The 27,332-nt window shown below is 43.1% G+C and overlaps 1 protein-coding gene across 1 annotated transcript in view; it reads left to right on the top strand.

The window, feature by feature from the left end:
* Positions 1-27,332, top strand: part of LOC139273182 (utrophin-like) — a 186,020-nt gene that overhangs the window by 12,056 nt on the left and 146,632 nt on the right. The window contains exon 2 of the mRNA XM_070889726.1: positions 8,779-8,982. Within this exon, the coding sequence (XP_070745827.1) occupies positions 8,898-8,982 (85 nt within the window). The 5' untranslated portion in view covers positions 8,779-8,897. The remainder of the gene's footprint in view (positions 1-8,778; positions 8,983-27,332) is intronic.

Below are 27,332 nucleotides of genomic sequence, written 5' to 3'. Positions count from 1 at the left end.
AATAAGGCCTCTCTGTAGTGGTCACATTTTTTATTTCTCCTTTTTTCCTAAGTTATTTTAGTCTTCTAACTGATGATCGAACTCTTAAATTACAAAAACGGCTGGGTTTTAGTGGTAGCTATGCCTCTTTGATGTTCCCAGGACATAGTTTATGAGAGAACTGTAACCCAGACTTGCTTTGAAATCTATTTTTTTCTATTAATACACAAACTGCTGTGACCTTCGACTTCAGCTTTCCCCTTTTTTTGTTAACTATTGCCATGTTGTTCGTGATTGTGTTGCCTGTTAAAGGGCTATTAGCCAGTCTTCCACTTTTTTTCCGTACTGCTGCCAGTGCCTGGGAACTAACTTCACCTCCGACGTGATTCTACAGGGTGTTTTGGTTCCCAGTTTCCCAGTCCAGAGACCCATTAACACTGTGCTCAGTGGCCGACATTGGCTCCCAGTTAAGCAACACCTCAATTTTAAAATTCTCATCCCTGTTTTCAAATCCCTCCATGAACTCGCCTCTCCCTATCTCTAACTTCCTACAGCCCTCCGAGATCTCTGCGCTCCTCTAATTCTGGTCTCTTGTGCATCCCTGATTTTAATCATTGGCAGGCGAACCTTCAGCTGCTAAGGTTTTGGGCTGTGCCATTCTCTCCTTGAAACCCTCCACCTCTCTTTTCTCCTTTAGGACATTCCTTAAAACCCACCTCCTTGATTAAGCTTTTGGTCATCTGCCCTAATATCTCCTTGTATGGTTCGGTGTCAAATTTTGTTTAATACCGCTCCAGTGAAGCACCTTGGGATGTTTTACTATGTTAGAGTTGTTGAGTGGTTCTTACTAATGTCACCACTGGTAACAGATCTACAACCACCAGTATTTCACCCACGTGCTCGTAGATCAAAATATGCTGCCCACACTCAATGTATAATTTACTGCAGTATCTAACCCATCATTATATGGAAATCCTGTGACAACATTTTAGGGAGAAATGAAAACCTATTCAGTATTTTAAGCTACAGGCAGGCATTCAAAATGGTTGGGATAATTTTGCAACAAGTTTACCTCCACTTAAAGGGAAAAAACTTACATATCTATAGCACCTTTCACAACCTCAGGATGTTCCAAAGCGCTTTACAGCCAGTGAAGTACTTTTCAAGTGTAGTCACTGTTGATATAGGAAATGTAGTAGCCAAATTGTGCACAGCAAGGTCCCACAAACAGCAGTGAGATAAATGAGCAGATAATCTGTTTTAATGATGTTGATTGAGTGACAAATATTGGCCAGGATACTGGGAGAAACTCCCCTGTTCTTCTTCTTATAGTGTCATAGGATCTTTTACGTCCATCTGAGGGAGCAGATGGGGCCCCGGTTTTACGTCCCATCTGAAAGAAGGCACCTTTCACAGTGCAGCGCACTCTTAGTATCGCACCGGGAGTGTCGTCCTAGATTCTGGCTGAAGTCTCTGGAGTGGGACTTGAACTCACGACCTCCTTGCTCCGAGGTGAGAGTGCACGGAAGAAGGTCATTTGGCCCGTCTAACCCGTGCCGGCTCTCTGCAAGAGCACCTCAACTAGTCCCACTCTACCGCCCTTTTCCCATAGCCCTGCAAATTCTTTTTATTTTAGGTACGTATCCAACTCCCTTTTGAAAGCAGTGATTGAGTCTGCCTCCACCACCCTTTCAGGCAATGCATTCCAGATCCTAACCACTTACTGTAAAAATGTTTTTCTTGTGTCACCTTGGTTCTTTTGCCAATCACCTTAAATCTGTGTCCTCTGGTTCTTGAACCTTTTGCCAATGGGAACAGTTTCTCTTGATCTACTCCAGATTCCTCAAGATTTTGAACACCTATCAAATCTCCTCTCAATCTTCTCTGTTCTAAGGGGAACAACCCCAGCTTCTCCATGTTACTGAAGTGTCTCATCCCTGGAATCATTCTCGTAAATCTTTTCTGCACCCTCTCCAAGGCCTTCTCATCTCACCGAGACTCCAGGATGGTATGTTGCCTCCCTGGTGCAAGGGTCAAGGATGTCTCGGAGCGGGTGCAGGACATTCTGAAATGGGAGGGAAAACAGCCAGTTGTCGTGGTGCACATTGGTACCAACGACATAGGTAAAAAAAGGGATGAGGTCCTACGAAAAGAATTTAAGGAGCTAGGAGCTAAATTAAAAAGTAGGACCTCAAAAGTAGTAATCTCGGGATTGCTACCAGTGCCACGTGCTAGTCAGAGTAGGAATCGCAGGATAGCGCAGATGAATACATGGCTTGAGCAGTGGTGCAGCAGGGAGGGATTCAAATTCTTGGGGCATTGGAACCGGTTCTGGGGGAGGTGGGACCAGTACAAACCGGACGGTCTGCACCTGGGCAGGTCCGGAACCAATGTCCTAGGGGGAGTGTTTGCTAGTGCTGTTGGGGAGGAGTTAAACTAATATTGCAGGGGGATGAGAACCTATACAGGGAGACAGAGGGAGACAAAAAGGAGGCAAAAGCAAAAGACAGAAAGGAGATGAGGAAAAGTGGAGGGCAGAGAAACCCAAGGCAAAGAACAAAAAGGGCCACTGTACAGCAAAATTCTAAAAGGACAAAGGGTGTTAAAAAAGCAAGCCTGAAGGCTTTGTGTCTTAATGCAAGGAGTATCCGCAATAAGGTGGATGAATTAATTGTGCAAATAGATGTTAACAAATATGATGTGATTGGGATTACGGAGACGTGGCTCCAGGATGATCAGGGCTGGGAACTCAACATCCAGGGGTATTCAACATTCAGGAAGGATAGAATAAAAGGAAAAGGAGGTGGGGTAGCATTGCTGGTTAAAGAGGAGATTAATGCAATAGTTAGGAAAGACATTAGCTTGGATGATGTGGAATCTATATGGGTAGAGCTGCAGAACACTAAAGGGCAAAAATCGTTAGTGGGAGTTGTGTACAGACCTCCAAACAGTAGTAGTGATGTTGGGGAGGGCATCAAACAGGAAATTAGGAGTGCATGCAATAAAGGTGCAGCAGTTATAATGGGTGACTTTAATATGCACATAGATTGGGCTAGCCAAACTGGAAGCAATACAGTGGAGGAGGATTTCCTGGAATGCATAAGGGATGGTTTTCTAGACCAATATGTCGAGGAACCAACTAAGGGGGAGGCCATCTTAGACTGGGTGTTGTGTAATGAGAGAGGATTAATTAGCAATCTCATTGTGCGAGGCCCCTTGGGGAAGAGTGACCATAATATGGTGGAATTCTGCATTAGGATGGAGAATTAAACAGTTAATTCAGAGACCATGGTCCAGAACTTAAAGAAGGGTAACTTTGAAGGTATGAGGCATGAATTGGCTAAGATAGATTGGCTAATGATACTTAAGGGGTTGACTGTGGATGGGCAATGGCAGACATTTAGAGAACGCATGGATGAATTACAACAATTGTACATTCCTGTCTGGCGTAAAAATAAAAAAGGGAAGGTGGCTCAACCGTGGCTATCTAGGGAAATCAGGGATAGTATTAAAGCCAAGGAAGTGGCATACAAATTGGCCAGAAATAGCAGCGAACCTGGGGACTGGGAGAAATTTAGAACTCAGCAGAGGAGGACAAAGGGTTTGATTAAGGTAGGGAAAATGGAGTACGAGAAGAAGCTTGCAGGGAACATTAAGGCGGATTGCAAAAGTTTCTATAGGTATGTAAAGAGAAAGAGGTTAGTAAAGACAAACGTAGGTCCCCTGCAGTCAGAATCAGGGGAAGTCATAACGGGGAACAAAGAAATGGCAGACCAATTGAACAAGTACTTTGGTTCAGTATTCACTAAGGAGGACACAAACAACCTTCCGGATATAAAAGTGGTCAGAGGGTCTATTAAGGAGGAGGAACTGAGGGAAATCTTTATTAGTCGGGAAATTGTGTTGGGGAAATTGATGGGATTGAAGGCCGATAAATCCCCAGGGCCTGATGGACTGCATCCCAGAGTACTTAAGGAGGTGGCCTTGGAAATAGCGGATGCATTGACAGTCATTTTCCAACATTCCATTGACTCTGGATCAGTTCCTATCGAGTAGAGGGTAGCCAATGTAACCCCACTTTTTAAAAAAGGAGGGAGAGAGAAAGCAGGGAATTATAGACCGGTCAGCCTGACCTCAGTAGTGGGTAAAATGATGGAATCAATTATTAAGGATGTCATAGCAGCGCATTTGGAAAATGGTGACATGATAGGTCCAAGTCAGCATGGATTTGTAAAAGGGAGATCATGCTTGACAAATCTTCTGGAATTTTTTGAGGATGTTTCCAATAAAGTGGACAAAGGAGTACCAGTTGATGTGGTATATTTGGACTTTCAGAAGGCTTTCGACAAGGTCCCACACAGGAGATTAATGTGCAAAGTTAAAGCACATGGGATTGGGGGTAGTGTGCTGACGTGGATTGAGAACTGGTTGTCAGACAGGAAGCAAAGAGTAGAAGTAAATGGGTACTTTTCGGAATGGCAGGCAGTGACTAGTGGGGTACCGCAGGGTTCTGTGCTGGGGCCCCAGCTGTTTACATTGTACATTAATGATTTAGACGAGGGGATTAAATGTAGTATCTCCAAATTTGCGGATGACACTAAGTTGGGTGGCAGTGTGAGCTGCGAGGAGGATGCTATGAGGCTACAGAGTGACTTGGATAGATTAGGTGAGTGGGCAAATGCGTGGCAGATGAAGTATAATGTGGATAAATGTGAGGTTATCCACTTTGGTGGTAAAAACAGAGAGACAGACTATTATCTGAATGGTGACAGATTAGGAAAAGGGAAGGTGCAACGAGACCTGGGTGTCATGGTACATCAGTCATTGAAGGTTGGCATGCAGGTACAGCAGGCGGTTAAGAAAGCAAATGGCATGTTGGCCTTCATAGCGAGGGGATTTGAGTACAGGGGCAGGGAGGTGTTGCTACAGTTGTACAGGGCCTTGGTGAGGCCACACCTGGAGTATTGTGTACAGTTTTGGTCTCCTAACTTGAGGAAGGACATACTTGCTGTTGAGGGAGTGCAGCGAAGATTCACCAGACTGATTCCCGGGATGGTGGGACTGACCTATCAAGAAAGACTGAATCAACTGGGCTTGTATTCACTGGAGTTCAGAAGAGTGAGAGGGGACCTCATAGAAACGTTTAAAATTCTGACGGGTTTGGACAGGTTGGATGCAGGAAGAATGTTCCCAATGTTGGGGAAGTCCAGAACCAGGGGTCACAGTCTAAGGATAAGGGGTAAGCCATTTAGGACCGAGATAAGGAGAAACTTCTTCACCCAGAGAGTGGTGAACCTGTGGAATTCTCTACCACAGGAAGTAGTTGAGGCCAATTCACTAAATATATTCAAAAGGGAGTTAGATGAAGTCCTTACTACTCGGGGGATCAAGGGGTATGGCGTGAAAGCAGGAAGTGGGTACTGAAGTTTCATGTTCAGCCATGAACTCGTTGAATGGCGGTGCAGGCTAGAAGGGCTGAATGGCCTGCTCCTGCACCTATTTTCTATGTTTCTATGTTTCTATCTGTACCTAAAGTGCAGTGCCCAGAATTGAACACACTACTACAGTTGAGGCCGAACCAGTGTTTTATACAGGTTCATCATCATTTCCACACTTTTGTACTCAAAACCTCTATTCATGAAGCCCAGGATGACATAAGCTTTTTAACCGTTTCAATGATTTGTGCACACATAACCCTGATACCACATATGCACCCCCTTTAGAATTGTACCCTTTAGTTTATATTTCCTCTCATTCTTTCTACCAAATGTATCACTTCATACTTTTCCTGTTAACCTGTTGTTAACCTGTGGAATTCCCTGCCGCAGAGAGCTATTGATGCCAGTTCACTGGATATATTCAAGAGGGAGTTAGATATGGCTCTTATGGTGAAGGGGATCAAGGGGTATGGAGAGAAAGCAGGAAAGGGGTACTGAAGGAATGATCAGCCATGATCTTATTGAATGGCGGTGCAGGCTCGAAGGGCCGAATGGCCTACTCCTGCACCTCTCTTTCTATGTTTCTGCGTTAAATTTAATCTGCCACGTGTCCGCCCATTCCACCAGCTTATCTATGTCCTCTTGAAGTCTATCACTATCCTCCTCAATGTTCACTATACTACCAAGTTTTGTGTCATCTGCAAATTTTGAAGTTGTGCCCTGTACACTCTCATCCAAATCATTAATATATATCAAGAAAAGCAGTGGTCCTAGTACTGACCCCTGGGGAACACCTTCCTCCAGTCCAAAAACAACTGTTCACCACTACTGTTTCCTGTCACTTAGCCAATTTCTTATCCATTCTGCCACTGTCCTTTTTATTCCATGGGCTTCAACTTTGCTGGCAAACCTATTATGTGGCACTTTGTCAAATGCCTTTTGGAAATCCATGTACACTACATCAACTGCATTGCCCTCATCAACCCTCTCTGTTAGCTCATCAAAAAACTCGGATCAAGTTGGTTAAACACGATTTGTCTTTAACAAATCCTCTAGAATTACATCCTGGATCAACACCCATGCTGCCCTAGACTCTCGTGACCAATTCCTTCAGTCACTTTCTGCTTTTGTTTCTACTCTCCAGTAGGTGTTGACTTTTAGTTGAGCACCATGCCATGAGTACTAATAGGCCTGGCACCTTGACACAATAAACCTACACCGTGGATTTCAGCAGGCCATTCAACTGTTGAGGCCACACAACTGAGACCAATCCTGGGAATTAGATCGTTGCTTTAAAAATAGGAATGTTAAAGGAGATGGGGAGTGAGCATGAGAGTTGGATTAGATTAGATGGATCATGGAAAACGATACCAGATCAGAACTGATGGGCTGATTGGCCTGTTTCTGTGCTGGAACATGTTGGGATTCACCTGATTTCCGCACAAGGTTCACTAGTAATTTGAAACCGGAAGCTTGACAGGTTTTTGCCACCCTCCCCAGCCTGGGGATGCCGAGACCAATTATAGCAACCAGATTGCTGTGGCAGCAATCAATCAGCTCATTACTGTTAAGTGCAGTGACTGGAATTGGGGGCCAGGGAGCAGAATGGATTGAAAGATGGCTGCCAAACAGAAAACGGAGGTAGTTTCTTGGACTAGAGGAAAGTGGTGACCTGCAGGGATCTGTGCTGGGACCAGTGTTGTTCACCATGTACATAAATGATTTGGACCATGAAGTTGGTGATATGGTGTCAAAATTTGCAGCTGATAACAAATTGGGGGGGTGGGCGTAGCTAATAATGTGGGGGACTGTACCAAAATACAGGAAGACATAAACAGGCTTGCAGAGTGGGTGGATAAATGGCAAACAAAATTCTATATGGCAAAGTATGAGCTGGTTGATTTTTCTGGGAAGAATAAAGAGGCCACTTAATCCTTGGAAAATAAGAATGGGGCTAAGGAGACTAAATGGGTCACAGGAGTAGAGATCTGGGAATATCGATATAGACATGTTAAAAGTAGTAATGCAAATTGATAAGGCCATAGAGTGCAAACAAAACCCTGGGATTTGTTTCTAGAGGAGTAGAATACAAAAACAGGGAATATGTTACATTTTTATAGCACCCTGGTTACACCACACTTGGAGTGCTGTATGTAGTTTGGGTCGCTATACAGGTACTACAGAAAGTTTCTTGAAGCACTGGGGAAAGTGCAGAAGTGATTTAAAAGGATATTACAGAATTGAGAGGATGCAACTATCCGGAAAGATTGAGCAGACTGAGGCTCTTTTCTCGGGAAAAGAGAAGATCTGATAGAAGTCTTCAAAATTATGAAGTAGGTGGATGTGCAGAAAGTGTTTCCACTTGAGTGAGTCCAGAATAAGGGGCGATAAATAGTAAGATGGCCACTAACACACCAAATAAAAATTTAGGAGTCATTTTGTTACTCGAGTGGTGAGAATGTGATGCATTTGAGGCAGGCTTGATGCAGACATGAGGGCGAGGGGAATAAAGAGATATGGGGGCATGGTATTAAGAGGTAATTAGTGTGGGAGGAGGCTCGTGTGACCAATATACACCAGAAGGCTGAATGGCCTGTTTCTGTGCTGTGGATTCTATATAACTTGTACAAATAAACATCACATTTAGTCTAAAGAAGATAATGGATGTTAGCAGATATGGTTTCTATTAAATGCATGAAGGTTGACTTTGAAATCATTCTTTTGAAAGAGACTATATTAATTCTATAACTTAATTATACTGAATCCAAATAAGAGAAAAGTAGAGTTGCTGCGACAGAGATTGCTATCACCTATAAGGTTAAGTCTTGTGATTTCTGCCCTCCTGAATTTGCACAGCATTCATGAACCGAAGGAAACTTGTATTATGCATTGAGGTTTTATGTGGCTGTTCAGGTGAATGTAAAAGATCCTGTGGCACTTTTTAAAAGACGTACAGGGAATTCTCTATTCCTGATCAACTTTCATCCTTCAACAAGTACCACCAAAACCTATTATGTGAACTTTTATTTAATTTGCTGTTTTTGGGATCTTGCTCTGCACAAATTGGCTACCACCTGTGCCTATGTAATAATGACAACACTTAAAAAAAAAAAGTAATTCATTATTTTTGAAGTGCCAAGTTGCATCTTGAGGATGTGAAACGTGCTTTCTAAATGCATGTTCATTATTTAAATGTGTGGAGAGTATGCTGTTGACTAGTTGGTATGTTTGAGTGCTCATAGCTTCAAATGTATAAAATGTACAATTTAATATAATTTTCCTGAATACATTAAGTATATGTATTTACAAAATTTAAGGTTTCATGGTATAATATTCATTATTTGCCCTCTGAATCATTCAGGTGTTGTGGATCCAACTAGGGGCAACGTACATGAAGGAACTTTTGAGGAAAAGAACCGTCTGAAGATATTTTGACCGAACAGTGGATATAGGCAGTGGCAGATCGCATTACCATTAACTATGGCCAAGGTTGCAAGTGGGGGAGGAAATGCTGACTCTGGCAGTCCAGTAAATGAGTTCGGTGACATCATCAGATGGAGATCAGGTAATTTGGAGAAAGTTTTATAGTATCTGAACCATGGCTGATTTTTTTTTTTTCCCCCACCTTCTCCCTAGCCTGGGCATTCATAACAATTTGTAAAGTATTTGCCTTGGTTGAGACTAGCTAGTTATCTTAGTTATTCTGGCTGGCTATATGTACAGGCAAGCTTTCCTAGACCTAATTATTATTGACTCCACTATGATTGAAAACACCTAACACAAAATCATTCATTTGCGGAGCCCAGTGTGTCACATTTTTTTAACTAGTGCATCTGCTGCGGCATTGATAATTTTATGTTGGCTGTTGTCTCAGGACAGTAGCATTATATTGTGTAGTGCAGAATGTTCTATTCTGCTAAGGTGCAGATCTGTTTAGTTTGGGGTCCTCTTTACAGCCACAGGAATAATTATACATCGGCGGATCTTAAAGTCAGTTAGAACTTAAAAGGTATTGGCAAACTGCTTGTTAATTTCCAGCTTCGGGTTAAAAGATACCAGTATGAAATTACTGCCTCTCTTTTTCATGTTTTCATACTTTGGCACTCTGAAAAATGGCTTGGCTCAAAACGTTGTGCATTTAAAAAAAAAAAGTACCATTGTCGATATTGGCAGTCACGATCAAACATTGTTCGTTAAGCCACTTTGTTTCGCAAGTTAAACTGTTCCACCTCTAGTGAAATTTAAATTTGATGACTGTTGCCTGATTTTGCACTTATTATTTTTACCCAACGTTTTTTTTCCTTCTTTCATGGTGACAGTAATTCATACTGTTGTGAGCATATCGTGGCGCAGTGAGTGTTGCTGATTTAGTCAGTATAGCTATATAGGTGCAGCGTCCAGAATCCGGAACCCTCGGATCTGAGGCCGTTCCAGAAAAATGCGGAATCCGGACTTTGGATCGTCTTTCTGACGTCATGATTCCGGAAACACCTGAGCCCAGGTTCGGGTATTTCCGGATTAAAGGTGGGTTGCCGCCGAGGTGGAACTGTTTGGGCGGGGCCCCGCCGAGATGGCCCTGAGGTAAGGGCAGCGGCGGCAATGCGAGGCCCGAGATCGGGCAGCGGCGGGGTCCCAAGGTCGGCGGATCCAGATTCCGGATGGCCCTGCCACCGATCGGTCTGTATTGCGATTTTGGACTCTGCACCTGTAGTAATTTTTTTCTCCCTTCTCCCCTGCTCCTCTTCAAACATGTATCTGTGGATAGCAGCAGTAGTCCAGTACTTTGCCCAAGTGTTCAGTTTTAACCTGTAAGCCTAAGAGATTTGAGTGTTGGGTATTTGTTGAAGAGGCTTCACAGCTATTGTGGTGCATTTGCTCAGTGAGACACGCGTCTCTACTTATATTAAGTCTGGTTGTAAGGTGCTGTATTCTTCATAGATGGGCAGAGGAGCTTGCTGTAATTACACTTTCATTATTGGGTGATTGTATTACAGACTGATTCATCTATGGAGATCTGAGCACATAATCCAAGTTGACATTCCAATGAGGTGGTGTCTTTCGGATGAGACTTTAAACCGAGGCCCCAAGTGGATGTAAAAGATGCCTCGGCACGATTCGAAGAAGAGCAGGGAAGTTTTCTCTGTCCTGGCCAATATTTATTACTCAACCAACATCACTTACAGGTTATCTGGTCACTATCTCATTGTTGTTTATGGGACGTTACTGTGTGCAAATTAGCTGTCACGTTTCCTTAAATTACAATAGTGACCTTTTTATTATTTTAATTCATTCACGGGTTGTGGACATCGCTGGCAAGGCCAGCATTTATTGCCCATCCCTAATTGCCTTTGAGAGGCTATTTCAGAAGGCAGTTAAGAAAGAAAGACTTGCATTTATATAACTTCTTTCACGACCACCGGACGTCTCCAAGCGCTTTACAGCCAATGAAGTACTTTTGAGTCAACCACATTGCTGTGGGTCTGGAGTCATATATAGGCCAGACCAGGTAAGGGCGGCAGATTTCCTACTCTAAAGGATATCAGTGAACCAAATGGGTTTTTACAACAATCCAGTAGTTACATGGTCACCATTACTGATGTGAGCTTTTTATTCCAGATTTTTTTAACTGAATTTAAATTCCCCAGCTGCCTTGGTGGGATTTGAACTCTTGTCTGCGGATTAGTAGTACAGGCCTCTGGATTACTAGTCCAGTAACATCACCGCTATGCTACCATTCCCTTCAAAAGTACATAATTGCCTGTAAAGCACTTTGAAACGTCCTGAGGTTGTGAAAAGCGCTGTATAACTGGAAGCCTTTCTTTATATAGTACAGATTTTAAGTGTTTAGAAGAACTCATTCGTTGGTTTTGAAGTCCAACATCGATGTGCTTGCTGCTTTTAACAAAAGGATCTGTGGTGGGACATGCAAGTCAATTGGAGCCCTGTTTTCCCAGCTGACTGAGTCCTTTGGGAGTGCATGTGAACATTTGGTTTGGTTTGCTTTACTGGGTTAATGTTTTCAAGGTTTGTTCAGTAAGGGTATGAGTCATAGCTACCATATATGTATTACACTCCAGAATCTCAAATCTTATCTAGAATTCTGAATTATGTTGTTTACATATTTTTGGCACGCGGGGGAGGTGTTTAAAACAAAGTTCAGACTTAATTTTAACTGGTATCATCTTTGATAATGAAAATGAGGGAGTATAATTTATTCATTCATGGGATGTGGATGTCACTGGCAAGGCCAACATTTATTGCCCTTGAGAAGGTGTTGGTGAGCTGCTATAGAATCATAGAATCGTTACAGCACAGGAGGAGGCCATTCGGCCCATCAAGCCCATGCCAGCTCTCCAAGTGCACTTCAGGTAGTTCCACTCCCCCGCTCTTTCTCCGTAGCCCTGCAAATTTTGAACTTGTCATCTTTGATAAAAATGAGGGAGTATAATTTATTCATTCATGGGATGTGGCTGTTGCTGGCTACTTTGAAGGGGTTCCAATTGATTTGCATGCCCCACCACAGACCCTTTTTTAAAAAAAAAAGCAAGCAAATTTGATTCAAATAGGACAAGTGGACTTGGTGATTTATATCCGTGGTGACCAAACTGCAGGTCGCAAGCCATGTGCGGCCCTGAGCAGCTTGCCCTTGAAGCCCAGACAACTTGATACTGTGTGTTACTATTTTTTATTCACTGATTTGTACTGTTTGCTCATGTTGGATGAATCCTAACTCAGAACAGCAAGAACTGTTAGTACAGGTGCAACATTGAGAGTCCGGAGTTCTAGAATAATCTGGACCCTGACGACCTTACCTCGGGGCCGGCTTGCCTGACGCGAGCAGCTCCTTGGCGGGGTCCCGGTCAGTAGGTGGTCGGGCCGGCGAGGGGGTCCTGAGGTAAGGGCAGCAGCGGTGAGGTGAACGGGGAAATTGCAGGAGGCAAAAAGAAACGGTGGTGAGATACAAATGGTAGATTGGAGCGCATTATGTAGTTGTTCCAATTTCTTCTGCAGATCACGATTGGTTTGAATGCTTTCCTCGAGCTGTTGCCGTAGCAACTGAGTGGCTGTCTGCTTCATCTGTGGCTGTACAGAAATATAATAAAGAAGCAGCGTCATGGGAAACAAAAAGAACAAGAACTAAACCGAGCTCCTCATAGGTGCAGTGCCACCTATCCTCTAAAATCCGGAAATACCCGAACCTGGGCTCGAGTGTTTCCGGATTCGTGACGTTAGAATGCAAATTGAAAGTCTGGAAAAATTTGGAACGGCCTCGTTCCCGAGGGTTCTGGATTTTAGGAGCTGCACCTGTAACAGCAAATTGACATGTGTGGGAATTAATGAGGATGTGGAGTTAAACTTTCTGCTGCGGCTCCCTGCTATGCACTGATGTGAAGATTAAAGGTTAAAGACTGGAGACTCCTGTTTCTTGTTACATCTTAGAATTCGTTATTTTGCTTTTTTAAATAGCTATTCCCCAACACTATCATTTATTCCCTTATGTATCATTTTGAGCACTGGCTAATAACTTGCCTCAAGGTTTGTTTTTATACACCAATCGAAATTTGGTTCCATGGCCAATTAAGCTTTTACAATTGGAACAAGGTTTTTATTTCCAAACACCTGTCTCAAGTGACATTGAACTAGAGTGTCACTGGATTAAGTGATCTTGTGATTTTAAAAAGTACTGAAATACTATAAGTATGGGAAGTGAGGAGATAATGCAGTACATTGTCGTCTTTAAACTGGAAAAATACATTTTAGTTCCTGTTTTATATAATTTTCAAATTAATTTCTCAAGTAGTGTTAGCATAGGCACTGCCTGAAAGGGTGGTGGAAGCAGATTCAATAGTAATTTTCAAAAAGGAATTGGATGTATACTTGAAAAGGAAAAATTTGCAGGGCCATGGGGAAAGAGCAGGGGAGTGGGACTAATTGGATAACTTGACCAAAGAGCTGACACAAGTGAGATGGGCTGAATGGCCTCTTGCTGTATGATTCTATGCTATTCTACATCTTTTAATCAACAGTGCATCCAGTACACCCACAGTCAGCTCAAGGCAAGCTAAATGCTGGTTATTTTAAAATTTGAACCTGAAGTACCAGGGCAAATATGGCCCACAACAACTGAACTGACAGCACAATTTTGGTCATTTGAATAATTAGCACGTGCCCTACCACAAGGCATGGCTTTGGCTTGATCCTGAAATGAACCTAACGGGCCATGTGGAAAATCTTGTTAACAGCTCAAATTTAAAGGGATGTGCCCATTTAAAAACAAGTCTGAACTTGTTGTTTTAAATTCCTCTCCTCCATGCAAAAAAAAAACATGCGTTGCCTTTGGCGTTGCCTTTTACTGTTGATGGTTGGCAAATGTCACGGAAGATTGTTCTTCACAATTCCTGTAGGAGAGCTTCAATTTAACGTTCCTAGCTATGCCATACATGGCTTTGCATATGGCAAGAAAAGATCAAGTATGCAACACGGCTCCGGCACCTGAACCAGACTGCATCTTATTTTTGTATCCAATGACCAGACACTGCCCAGAGAGGCGATACAAAAAAAAGGCAGATGAAGAGTCTCATACCTCCTTTATACTAACCTAGGTTAGCTTGCTTTTGATGAATCAATACTCAATGCTTTTCACAGATTTGTTGCAAGCGCACACTTTTGTATTTTCCTTTCTCATTACCTATTTGGAGGATTAATTATAAAACTTGGGTCACTTCAGTGCTAAATTTTGTGATATTTTACTAACTGCCCAGCCTATTGTAGAGTTTCCTGAGTTGCAATACATTCAGACTAAAGAGATTTGTATATTAAGCAGGAAGCTCAAAGAGTGGAGACCAATGACCTCTGTGTAATTTTTCTCATTTCTTGGTGCTATTGCTCATGGAAAAGGTCTTGCTATTTAAGAGGCAAGTAGGGACTGACTGAAAATGTCAGCCTCCAGTGCTATTGGGTCTCCTGAGAACACCGGCTTTTACTGTAGAATGCTGTCAACAGCCTAAGAATAGTGAGTCTGCTGTCGGTGCGTATCAATGTAATAATACCATCAGGGGGAAATTGTACAAGGAATTCAAAAGATTAAAGATCTGATGTGAAAGATTACAGGGTCAAAGAATTCTACAAATGAGATTGCTGTCTTATCAGGACCAATTGGTCAAACTTATCTACAAAGTTAGTAAGAGTCAGAGCTTTGGTGTCTATCAGGGACAGCATCTAAGGTCCAATGGGCGATCTCAAGAATACTAAACTTTGCAGTTAATTCATTTGATACTGATTCACAGGAATCACTGGCTCAGGAGAGTGGGATTCCTGGTTCACTTCCAATTAGACTGTTGAAAATTCTCCTTTTTACAAGCATATCTTTTTACAGCAGTGCCGCAAAAAGTCAATGCTGCACACTTAAGGACCCAGCTAAGAGAGCCCTATACAGCCAGCACCTCACCGCTAACTTGGCGAGCCTTGACAACCCCGAGACGCAGAATGCCCACAGCTCTTGGTCTGCCTTCCAGGCCTCCATAATCAATGCCTACAAAGAGATGCTCGGTCACTCAACCAGGAAACACCAGGACTGGTTTGATGAGAATGATCAGGAGATCCAAGAGCTAATAGATTGCAAGTGCAGGGCATTTCTGAGCCTTAAACAACAACCCAAAGCGGGAGCAGCAAAGCAGCATTACAGACGGCTCAAGGCTGAGGTCCAACAAAAAAACCCGGGGCCTAAAGAACAGGTGATGGATGGAGTAAGCATAGGAGATACAGTAGCTGGCCGACAACCATGATGTGCGAGGATTCTTCATCGCAGTCAAGGCCACCTACGGGCCAAACACCCAATGGGGAAACACTCATCAAGGACACTGAGGCAGTCAGGGCCTGCTGGAAGGAGCACTTTGAAGATCTCCTCAATCGAGACTCTGCCTTTGACTCGAGTGTTCTCGACTCCATCCTGCAGCATGCTACCCGTCACCACCTCTGTGAGACCCCAATTGTGATGGACAGCTTTATTTTTTAAAAAGGGCAAGTTGGGTAAATGGGGAAAAAAATAGAAGTCCTCTGAAGAGGAGGACAGATAAATGGTGATGTGCTGATTTTTATGATTATTACTGGTTATTACATTCACTGTTCTACATACATATATTGGGGAAAGTGAAGATCTTTTTATCTGGTGCTTATGTAGGTCTTTGTGCTAGGGAGATTTAGTGTATTGGTAGTAATTATATTCTAAGCCAAATTGCACCTTTTTTTAATGGGAACTCGAGGTGAACAGCCATGGGGTGTAGTGCAGGATGCCCGCAAGATTGAAGGCAGCATCGATTGGGAAGTATTGATCTAGTTTAGGCCAAGCTCAAATTTTTTTAAAAGTTGTGGATTATAAGTGGAAGGAAAAATTGAGGGAGATGAGTTCTATAGTTTTGAGATCATTAAGTCAACAATGAGGAGGAAGAGCATGTGGGCTGGTGTATTGGGAATTTGGAACGAAGAGGAGCGTAGTAATGAAAGTTGGCACAGCGACAGATATGGGACGAGAGATGAGGGAGGAATTGCTCATCAGGAATGCACGAGATGTTCAAGAATCTTCTCAAATCGAAACATGATCCATTTTTTGGATCGCCTTGAGCATTAAAGAGAGTTAAGTATTGAATTGCAGTATAAATTTATATTACAAGAGTTGTTGATGGGAAAAGAAGTGTTTGGCATGAAGTAGGTTTAGCAGTGGAGTTGATGTAGGAGAATCAGTGAGGCCAAGAATGCCGATTACATGTAGGATTTATGGAAACATGAAAGGCGGTAGCTGATTGTTCAATTTGAGAGAGACATAAAGTTGTCAGATTTTCACTGCCTTGTTTGAGGGCATGGGGAGATCAAGACGTAAATTCAGCCATTGTGCTGCCAGGGAAATGCGCTTTGAAGATCTGCGATCTGAAGGAAATTGCTGAATGAAAAATCAACAAAAGATAGGGCTGCACAATGAGTGAAGGAGGTGATGGGTACAGAGAAGGAACCCTTGGGTGTTTGAGGATTTTATCCAGCAAGTTTACATTGGGGTTGCCATTGGCTACCGAGACCTGTCCTTTGTAAACAGATGGCGTGAGCACCCAGTAATATTGCTATAGAGGGGCCTTCAAGCCAGCTTGCTTATAGTGTGTTCTTTATTAACTAGCATTATTTGGACTTGCTCCAACTGCAACCACTAGCAGTGACAGACCTGTAACCACCAATACTGTGCAATGTACAATATCTCCAAATCCAGGCTAAGTTTGGAAGTACACAGCCTATAATTGTACTGCTTAGATGCTTTTGCAGTTCAGGTGGTCACAGTATAAAGATTGCACACGTTAATATTTTTTAGTCATGACTATCTTTTTCTTGTGATAATTCATTAACATAGTGCAGTTAGATTAAAGAAAAATCCCCATTCCACCTGTGTGCTGTGTTGATCTAACTTTAAAAAAAAATGTTAAAATAACTGGTTAGGAATGGTATTGACGTTTATATAGATTGATTTGGGCAGGGATATTATACTGCGGTTCGAAATGTTTACTGCATTGCCAGAACCATGGGAAAAGAAGTAACTTAAATTTATCTAGTGCCTTATCTCTCAGGATGTCACAATGTTTTTTGCATCCAATGAATTTCCTCTGCAGTCACTTGCTGTGCCGTTATTGCCTACATAACAAGGTCTCCGAGAGAGCAAAGGAGCAAGTGATTTGAGTTGTTTCTGGTGCTGTTGGTCGAGGAATGGACCTCTCCCACAACATGGAAACCTGGGAAATGCTATTGTGGAAAGCAACGAGATAAGGTTGAAATGTGGCCGCCTATTCTAGGAGATTGGGGAGTATTTATGTAGAGCTCTACCCCACCTTTTTAATTTCCTGAGGGATAGTTTGCAATAGGGTAGATTGTACAGGGTTTGTGGAGATTTCAGTGGTGTAATGTCATTTGTCTGTTCCAAAAAAACATTCTTAAAATTCCAGGGTCTTGGCCTGTTTGCTGCTGACAGGTAAACATTGTCTTCAGCAGCAAAACAAACTAGACCGTGTGTTTCAAGATCTGGCATTGAAGGAATGTGAGCGAGCTGTCAGTGGTGTGTAACATGTGCAGGCAGGTCCACTATATATTGGTCCATGAACTTAATGCTCCTTCTGACAATGATAGAACAAACCTTTTTATATTTTGTTTTTTTTTTCCTCCCTGTGGAATTTGAAAATCTTGCACATAAAGCCATTTTAATCTCCTCAGGCATCTTGGTGGAATTCTATTTCTGTGGGGGAGGAAAAAGTTGTTAATCAAATATTCTTGCACACCATAATACGTATAGTGTGCATTGTTCAGAATTTTATGCAGTGAATTATAATAAAATGCAACTTAAATATGTTTTAAACGTGCACAAAATTTGATTTAACAGTATTCAAAACTATAAGAATTTTGTATTTGCATGTAAAATAAAAGCAGAAAAAGTTGGAAACACACAGCAGGCCAGGCAGATGTTGATGTTTCAGGATTTTGGCCCTTGTCGTCGTCATAGGCGGTTCCTCGAACGAAGATGACTTGCTTCCACAAGAGTTCAGATGTTTCAATGAAGGACCCGATGTTCCAGTCCTGAACCCCAATTGAACATGCCTGTGTGTGGATTTTTTTAATGTGTGGTGACCATTGCACATCAGCCACCACATGGGCTCGACAGAGCTAGATCTTTATTCAGTGGCAAGGATTAACCAGGACGATTGGAGACATGCTCTGCTGCACGGACCTAGTGTGCGCACACATCGCAGTGTGAGCTGGCCCGTGCTGCCCCTGGGCCCTCGGCTCTTCTGGGCCCTGTACCCTCATTCGCCGCATCTTTGCCCACGATGTTCCAGGGACCGGCGCTCCAGCTCCATTTATAGCCCCGACCTGTGGTGGTGTTCTCACAGGTCAGGGCAGCCCTTGTATAGTATTTTTGCGTGGAGAGGTCGATAAAAAGGCCCAGCGTCCGTGAGTCATCGGGAGTTCATGGTGAGTCGGCAAGATTTTGTGGTGAGAGGCTTGGGAGGTGCATGGAGAGGCGTGCTTGTGCAGCTACAGGGAGAAGGCAAAAAAGAAGTAGAAAGAAATCGAAAGGTGATGTCACAGCCAAGGGGGTAAGTGATTGGCTGGTGATTGGTAAGTAGTTTTTCTTTCTCTATCAGTAAGTAACCTTTTAACATTGTTGTTGCCCAATTAAGTAAATCCAAGGGTTAAGTCATGGCAGGAGAGCTCAGAAACGCGTTATGCTCCTCCTGTACTATGTGGGAACTTGGACGCTTCCGGTGTCCCTGACAACTACGTGTGCAGGAAGTGCATCTGCCTGCAGATCCTGACAGACCGCATTGCGACACTGGAGCTGCGGGTGGATGAACTCTGGAGCATCCACAATGCTGAAAATGACGTGAATAGCACGTTTAGCGAGTTGGTCACACCACAGGTAAAGAGTATACAGTCAGATAGGGAACGGGTGACCAACAGGAAGAGCAGTGCAAGGAAGGTAGTGCAGGGGTGCCCTGTGGTCACCCCCCTGCAAAACAGATACGCGCTTTGGATACTGTTGAGGGGGATGACTCCTCAGGGGAAGGCAGCAGCAGCCAAGTTCATGGCACCGTGGGTGGCTCTGCTGCACAGGAGGGCAGGAAAAAGAGTGGGACAGCGATAGTGATAGGGAATTCAATTGTAAGGGGACTGGATAGGCATTTCTGCGGCCGCAACCAAGACTCCAGAATGGTATGTTGCCTCCCTGGTGCAAAGGTCAAGGATGTCTCGGAGCGGGTGCAGGACATTCTGAAAAGGGAGGGTGAACAGTCAGTTGTCGTGGTGCACATTGGTACCAACGATATAGGTTTAAAAAAAGGGATGAGGTCCTACGAGACGAATTTAAGGAGCTAGGAGCTAAATTAAAACATAGGACCTCAAAAGTAGTAATCTCAGGATTGCTACCAGTGCCACGTGCTAGTCAGAGTAGGAATCGCAGGATAGCTCAGATGAATACGTGGCTTGAGGACTGGTGCAGAAGGGAGGGATTCAAATTCCTGGGACATTAGAAACGGTTCTGGGGGAGGTGGGACCAGTACAAACTGGACGGTCTGTACCTAGGCAGGACTGGAACCAATATCCTAGGGGGAGTGTTTGCTAGTGCTGTTGTGAAGGAGTTAAACTAATGGCAGGGGGATGGGAACCTATGCAGGGAGGCAGAGGGAAATAAAAGGGAGACAGAGGCAAAAGATAGAAAGGAGAATAGTAAAATTGGAGGGCAGGGAAACCCAAGGCAAAAAACAAAAAGGGCCACATTACAGCAAAATTCTAAAGGGGCAAAGTGTGTTGAAAAGACAAGCCTAAAGGCTCTGTGCCTCAATGCGAAGAGTATTCGGAATAAGGTGGACGAATTAACTGCGCAGATAACAGTTAATGGATATGATGTAATTGGCATCACAGAGACATGGCTCCAGGGTGACCAAGGCTGGGAATTCAACATCCAGCGGTATTCAACATTTAGGAAGGACAGACAGAAAGAAAAAGGAGGCTGGGTGCTGTTGCTGGTTAAAGAGAAAATTAATACAATAGTAAGGAAGGACATTGCCTTGGATGATGTGGAATCGGTATGGGTGGAGCTATGGAATACTAAAGGGAAGAAAACGCTGGTGGGCGTTGTGTACAGACCACCAAACAGTAGTAGTGAGGTTGGGGACAACATCAAACAAGAAATAAGGGATGTGTGCAATAAAGGTACAGCAGTTATCATGGGTGACTTTAATTTACATATAGATTGGGCTAACCAAACTGGTAGCAATGCAGTGGAGGAGGATTTCCTGGAGTGTTATTAGGGATGGTTTTCTTGACCAATATGTCGAGGAACCAACTAGAGAGCTGGCCATCCTAGACTGAGTGATGTATAATGAGAAGGAACTAATTAGCAATCTTGTTGTACGAGGCCCCTTGGGGAAGATTGACCATAATATGGTAGAATTCTTTATTAAGATGGAGAGTGACACAGTTAATTCGGAAACTAGGGTCCTGAACTTAAGGAAAGCTAACTTCGACAGCATGTGGTGTAAATTGGCTAGAATAGACTGGCAAATGATACTTATTAAGGGTTGACGGTGGATACGCAATGGCAAACATTTATAGATCACATGGATGAACTTCAACAATTGTACATCCCTGTCTGGAGTAAAAATAAAACAGGCAAGGTGGCTCAACCGTGGCTAACAAGGGAAATTAAGGATAGTGTTAGATCCAAGGAAGAGGCATATAAATTGGCCAGAAAAAGCAGCAAATCTGAGGACTGGGAGAAATTTGGAATTCAGCAGAGGAGGACAAAGGGTTTAATTAGGAGGGGGAAAATAGAGTACGAGAGGAAGCTTGCAGGGAACATAAAAACTGACTGCAAAAGCTTCTACAGATATGTGAAGAGAAAAAGATTAGTGAAAACAAATGTATGTCCCTTGCAATCAGAATCAGGTGAATTTATAATGGGGAACAAAGAAACGGCAGACCAGTTGAACAAATACTTTGGTTCTGTCTTCACTAAAGAAGACACAAATAACCTTCCGAAAATACTAGGGGACTGAGGATCGAGTGAGAAGGAGCAACTGAAGGAAATCCTTATTAGTCAGGAAATTGTGTTGGGGAATTGATGGGATTGAAGGCCGATAAATCCCCAGGGCCTGATAGTCTGCATCCCAGAGTACTTAAGGAAGTGGCCCTAGAAATAGTGGATGCATTGGTGGTCATTTTCCAATATTCTATAGGGCCCAAGTTTCCACATGATTTGCGCCTGATTTTTAGGAGAAACTGGTGGAGAACGGACTATCTTAGAAATCGCAATTCTCCACTTTTTTTTTCTGCAGTTCTAGTCAGTTAGAACAGTTTCACTTTGGAACATAATTTTTTCTTCAAAAGGGGGCGTATCCGGCCACTGACGCCTGATTTCAAAGTTTCCACAGTGAAAACGTACTCCAAACTAACTTAGAATGGAGCAAGTGAAGATTTTTGTAGAACTGAAAAAACCTTGTCTACACATTAAAAAATCAGGCGCAGGTTACAAATTAGGCGTCCAGAACGAGGTGGGGGGGGGGGAAGGGAAGTCATTAAATTCCAATAAATCCTTATTTATACTTATACAAATATTATACAAATAAATCCAACCTGAATAAAAATTTATAAGCAAAGAAAAGATTAAATAAACCATCTTCCTACCTGTGTGAAAATGCTTCAGCCAGGGAGAATGCTGCAGGAAGCCTCGGGGAGGGAGGGGAAGGAGGCAGCCGTTCGTTCCCGCGGGGGGGGGAAAGGAGGCAGCCGTTCGTTCCCGCGGGGGGGGAAGGAAGAGGCAGCCGTTCGTTCCCGCGGGGCGGGGGGGGGGGGGGGAGAGAGGAAGGAGGCAGCCGTTCGTTCCCGCGGGGGGGGGGAGGAGGAAGCCATTCCCGACGGCGGGCGGGGGGGGGGGGGGGGGGAGGGAAACGGCTGCCTCAACTTTGAGGCTTCCTGTAGCCTTGTCACTGCTGTAAGAAGCCTCAGTGCTGATGGCAATGTGCTTTTATTAAAAAAAAAATGTTCAAAAATTAAACAACTACAAAGAACTACAAAAATGGCCGAGTGCCAATGTTTCCTTCACACTGTGCGTGTGCGAATGCTCCAACGCGCACGCGCAGGGTTGCCGGCAGGAAAAAACTAATTTAAATGGTACCCGCCCCTCCCACTTACAAAATCGGCGCGAGTGGTGGCTCCGCCCCCCTGGGCGCCGCGCCAAGCAGACATGGAGCTGCAGGGCGCTCCAGAATCGCGCGTTTTTTTTCGGCACGAAAAACGGGCGCCCATTTTATCGTGTGTAAACTTGGGTCCATAGACTCTGGATCAGTTCCTATGGATTGGAGGGTAGCTAAATTAACATCACTTTTTTTTTAAAAAAAAAGGAGGACGAGAGAAAACACGGAATTATAGACCGGTTAGCCTGACATCGGTAGTGGGGAAAATGTTGGAATCAATTATTAAAGATATAATAGCGCATTTGGAAAGCAGTGACAGGATCGGTCCAAGTCAGCATGGATTTATGAAAGGGAAATCATGCTTGACAAATCTTCTAGAATGTTTTGAGGATGTAACTAGAAGAGTGGACAATGGAGAACCAGTGGATGTGATGTATTTGGACTTTCAAAAGGCTTTTGACAAGTTCCCACACGAGACTAGTGTGCAAAATTAAAGCACATGGTATTGGGAGTTATGTATTGATGTGGATAGAGAACTGGTTGCCAGACAGGAAGCAAAGAGTAGGAATAAACAGGTCCTTTTCAGAATGGCAGGCAGTGACTAGTGGGACCCCAGCTATTTACAATATACATCAATGATTTAGAGGAAGGAATTGAATGTAATATCTCCAAGTTTGCAGATGACACTAAGCTGGGTGCGCGATGTGAGCTGTGAGGTGGATGCTAAGAGGCTGCAGGGTGACTTGGATAGGTTAGGTGAGTGGGAAATGCATGGCAGATGCAGTATAATGTAGATAAATGTGAGGTTATCCACTTTGGTGTCAAACAGGAAGGCATCTGAATGGTGACAGATTAGGAAAAGGGGAGGTGCAACGAGACCTGGGTGTCATGGTACATCAGTCATTGAAAGTTGGCATGCAGGTACAGCAGGCGGTGAAAAAGGCAAATTGCATGTTGGCCTTCGTTGCGAGAAGATTTGAATATAGGAGCAGGGAGGTCTTGCTGCAGTTGTACAGGGCCTTGGTGAGGCCACACCTTGAATATTGTGTAGTTTGGGTCTCCTAATCTGTGGAAAGACACTTTTGCTATTGAGGAGTGCAGTGAAGGTTCACCAGACGGATTCCCGGGATGGTAGGACTGACACATGAAGAAAGACCGGATCGACTAGGCTTATATTCACTGGAATTTAGAAGAATGAGAAGGGATCTCATAGTATTATATAAAATTCTGACGGGACTGGACAGGTTAGATGCAGGAAGAATGTTTCCAATGTTGGGGAAGTCCAGAACCAGGGGTCACATTCTAAGGATAAGGGGTAAGCCATTTAGGACCCAGATGAGGGGAACTTCTTCACTCAGAATTGTGAACCTGTGGAATTCTCTACCACAGTTGAGGCCAGTTTGTTAAATATATTCAAAAGGGAGTTAGATGTGGCCCTTACGGCTAAAGGGATCAAGGGGTATGGAGAGAAAGCAGGAATGAGGTACTGAAGTTGCATGATCAGCCACGATCATATTGAATGGTGGTGCAGTCTCGAAGAGCCGAATGACCTACTCCTGTACCTATTTTTTATATTTGTTTCTAGATTTAACAGTGGTTAAATTTGATTAATCAATTGTTTATTTTTAGAATATACTTTATATACTTCTACGGATTAACTGAATTAATGTTTCTGTATTCTTGTGTTTTAAATGTATGATAAAGAAATTCCTATGTTAAAGCCCATGTCTTGTATAAATTTTGTCCGAAGTAGGTCATAAACTTTTTTCATTGGTGCAGGCGTTCCTTATGGAAGATTCAGTGTTTTCATACAAGTTATTGCTTTGGGTCGAACACCTTGAATTGGGCAGTCTATTGTCCTCCATGTTTGATCAAGTTTTCCAAACAATAGACAAACTGTTATGTGGAGGAAAGAGAGTGGAGTTTACTTTTGCAAGTTGTTTCCCGTGAAGTTGCTATATTGCTGCAATATTAGTGGTGGAATTGCTTCTTTTTTCTCTGCCCCATTTGAAATATCTTACTCTCCCTCTTTAATCATTCTGCTGTCCAAACCATGCCCGTGGTAATCCCAAACTCTTACTGGTGTTGATCTTGAATGGTGAATGTGTGCAGAACCCTGATTATTTTGAGAACCGCTCCAATTTTCTCTCCTCCCCTCGTAGGTGCTGCTTTCGAAGAAACTATCTAGCCTCCTCTTGGTTTCTACCTATATCTGACGGCAAAGCTAAACTCGGGGCTCTGTGGAGTATCGTGTCTATGTATTTCTGCTCTGTAATGGAGTATATTGGGTTTCCAGTGTGCTGTGCCTCTACACTCCCTTTTGCTCTTTTCCCCCCAGCCTTGGTAAGGGTGGATGAGTAAGGGTCAGGGTCTAAGTCCCCTGGTAGTAGAATCCCCATATTACCGGCATATTAGTCGAATAGTCTATTACTTTTTGCATTAAACTTTGAATTGTTAGATAATTCGAATGATGCCCCATAATGTGTCCCGCGTCTTCTGGAGAATGGGGAGAAAACTGGAGAGAAAGAAAAATATTCCTATTTTAGTTGTGTATCCCACACAAAATGGGTTTAAGTGTGATGGTAACTGACTTCTAAGTCTCGCTGTTAATAGTGCAGAATACAGATTTAGCAGTCCCAGAGCCTGTGCTTAAAGCCTATTTGGGAGTTTAGGTGTACTGACCTAATTTCAGGTTTGCCTTCTGATGTTTGATGGCCAGCCAGCTGAACAATGGAGTGTTAAGTGCTGTCCCAAAACACTATCCTCTCAAACAAAATATGTTAAATTCCTCCCGTATCCTGCAAATGCCGAGGCATTATTCAAAAGTCTGTGCTGACCGGAAAATATCATAAGAACATACGAACATAAGAAATAGGAGCAAGAGTAGGCTATTTGACCCCTCAAGCTTGCTTCGCCATTTTAATAAGATCATGACTGATCTGATCTGATGGACTCAGTTGCACTTCCCTGCCCATTCCCCATAACCCTTTATTCCCTTATCGCTCACAAATCTGTTTATCTCCACCTTAAATATATTCAATGATCCAGACTCCACAGCTCTCTGGGGCAGAAAATTCCATAGATTTATAACCCTCAGAGAAGAAATTTCTCCATCTCCGTTTTAAATGGGCGGCCCCTTCTAAGATTTCGTCCCCTCGTTTTAGTTTCCCCTATGAGTGGAAATATCCTCTCAGCATCCACCTTGTTGAACTCCCTCATTATCTTGTATGTTTCAACAAGATCACCTCTTATTCGGCTGAACTCCAATGAGTATAGTTCCAACCTACTCAACCTATCCTCAAGTCAACCCCCTCATCGCCGGAATCAACCCGGTGAACCTTTCCTGAACAGCTGAACAGCTTCCAATGCAAGTATATCCTTCCTTAAATGCGGAGACCAAAACTGTACGCAGTACTCCAGTGTGGCCTCACCAATACCCTGTACAATTGTAGCAGGACTTCTCTGCTTTTATACTCTATCCCCCTTGCAATAAAGGCCAACATTCCATTTGCTTTCCTGACTACTTGCTGTACCTGCATACTAACTTTTTGTGTTTCATGCACAAGGACCCCCAGGTCCCTCTGTACTGCAGCACTGCAATTTTTCTCCATTTAAATTATAACTTGCTTTTCTATTTTTTTTTCTGCCAAAGTGGATAATCTCACATTTTCCGATATTATGTTCCATCTGCCAAATTTTCCCCACTCACTTAGCCTGTCTATATCCCTTTGCAGATTTTTGTGTCCTCCTCACTATTTGCTTTCCCACCTATCTTTGTATCATCAGCAAACTTGGCTACATTACACTCAGTCCCTTCATCCAAGTCATTAATATAGATTGTAAATAGTTGAGGCCCCAGCACTGCTCCCTGTGGCACCCCTCTAGTTACTGTTTGCCAACCGGGATATGACCCATTTTTTCAGACTTTGTTTTCTGTTAGTTAGCCAATCCTCTTCTCCATGCTAATATATTGGCTCCAACCCCATGAACTTTTATCTTGTGCAGTAACCTTTTATGTGGCACCTTATCGAATGCCTTCTGAAAATCCAAATACACCACATCCACTGGTTCCCTCTTATCCACCCTGCTCGTTGCATCCTCAAAGAGCTCCAGCAAACTTGTCATACATGATTTCCCTTTCATAAAACCATGCTGACTCTGCTTGATTGAATTAAGCTTTTTCAAATGTCCTGCTACTGCTTCCTTAATAATGGACTCCAGCATTTTCCCAACAACAGAAGGTAGGCTAACTGGTCTATAGTTTCCTGATTTCTGTCTGCCTCCTTTTTTAAATAGGGACGTTACATTTGTGATTTTCCAATCCGCTGGGACCTCTCCAGAATTCAGGGATTTTTGGTAGATTACAACCAATGATTACAATCCATTATCTCTGCAGCCACTTCTTATTAAGACCCTAGGATGTAAGCCATCAGGTCCAAGGGACTTGTCCACCTTTGGTCCCATTATTTTACTGAGTACTACTACTTTAGTGATAGTGATTGTATTACGTTCCTCCCAGCCCCTTGATTATCCATTATTGGATTTTTTAGTGTCTTCTACCGTGAAGACTGATGCAAAATATTTGTTCAATGTCTCTGCCATTTCCCTGTTCTCCATTATTAATTCCGCAGTCTCATCCTCGAGGGCACCAACATTTACTTTAGCCACTCTTTTTTCCTTTTTATGTACCTGTCGAAACTCTTACTATCTGTTTATATTTCATGCTAGTTTACTTTCATAATTTGTCTTCCCTCTATTATTTTTTTAGTTCTTTGCTGATTGCCCCAATCCTCTGGCCTCCCACTAGTCATGGCAACATTGCATGCCCTTGTTTTCAATTTGATACTATCCCTTATTTCCTTACTTTGCCACAGATGGTTATCCCTTCTCTTAGTCTTTCCTTCTCATTGGGATATATTTTTGTTGCGAGTTATGAAATATCTCAAATGTTTGCCACTGCTCATCAACCGTCCCATACTTTAATCTATTTTCCCAGCCCACTTTAGCCAACTCTGCCTTCATACCTTTGTAGTCTCATTTATTTGAGCTTAGGACAGTGGTTTGTGAGTCAACTTTCTCACCCTTCAAATGAATTTGAAATACAACCATGCTATGGTCACTCATTCCCAGAGGATCCTTTACTCGGAGATCGTTTATTAATCCTGTCTCATTACACAGTACTAGATCTAAGATA

The sequence above is a fragment of the Pristiophorus japonicus genome, chromosome 9 (genome assembly GCF_044704955.1).
Source record: "Pristiophorus japonicus isolate sPriJap1 chromosome 9, sPriJap1.hap1, whole genome shotgun sequence".
Lineage (NCBI taxonomy): Eukaryota > Metazoa > Chordata > Chondrichthyes > Pristiophoridae > Pristiophorus > Pristiophorus japonicus.
The sequence above is the reverse complement of the archived record's forward strand: the minus strand, read 5'-3'. Positions and strand labels throughout refer to the sequence as shown.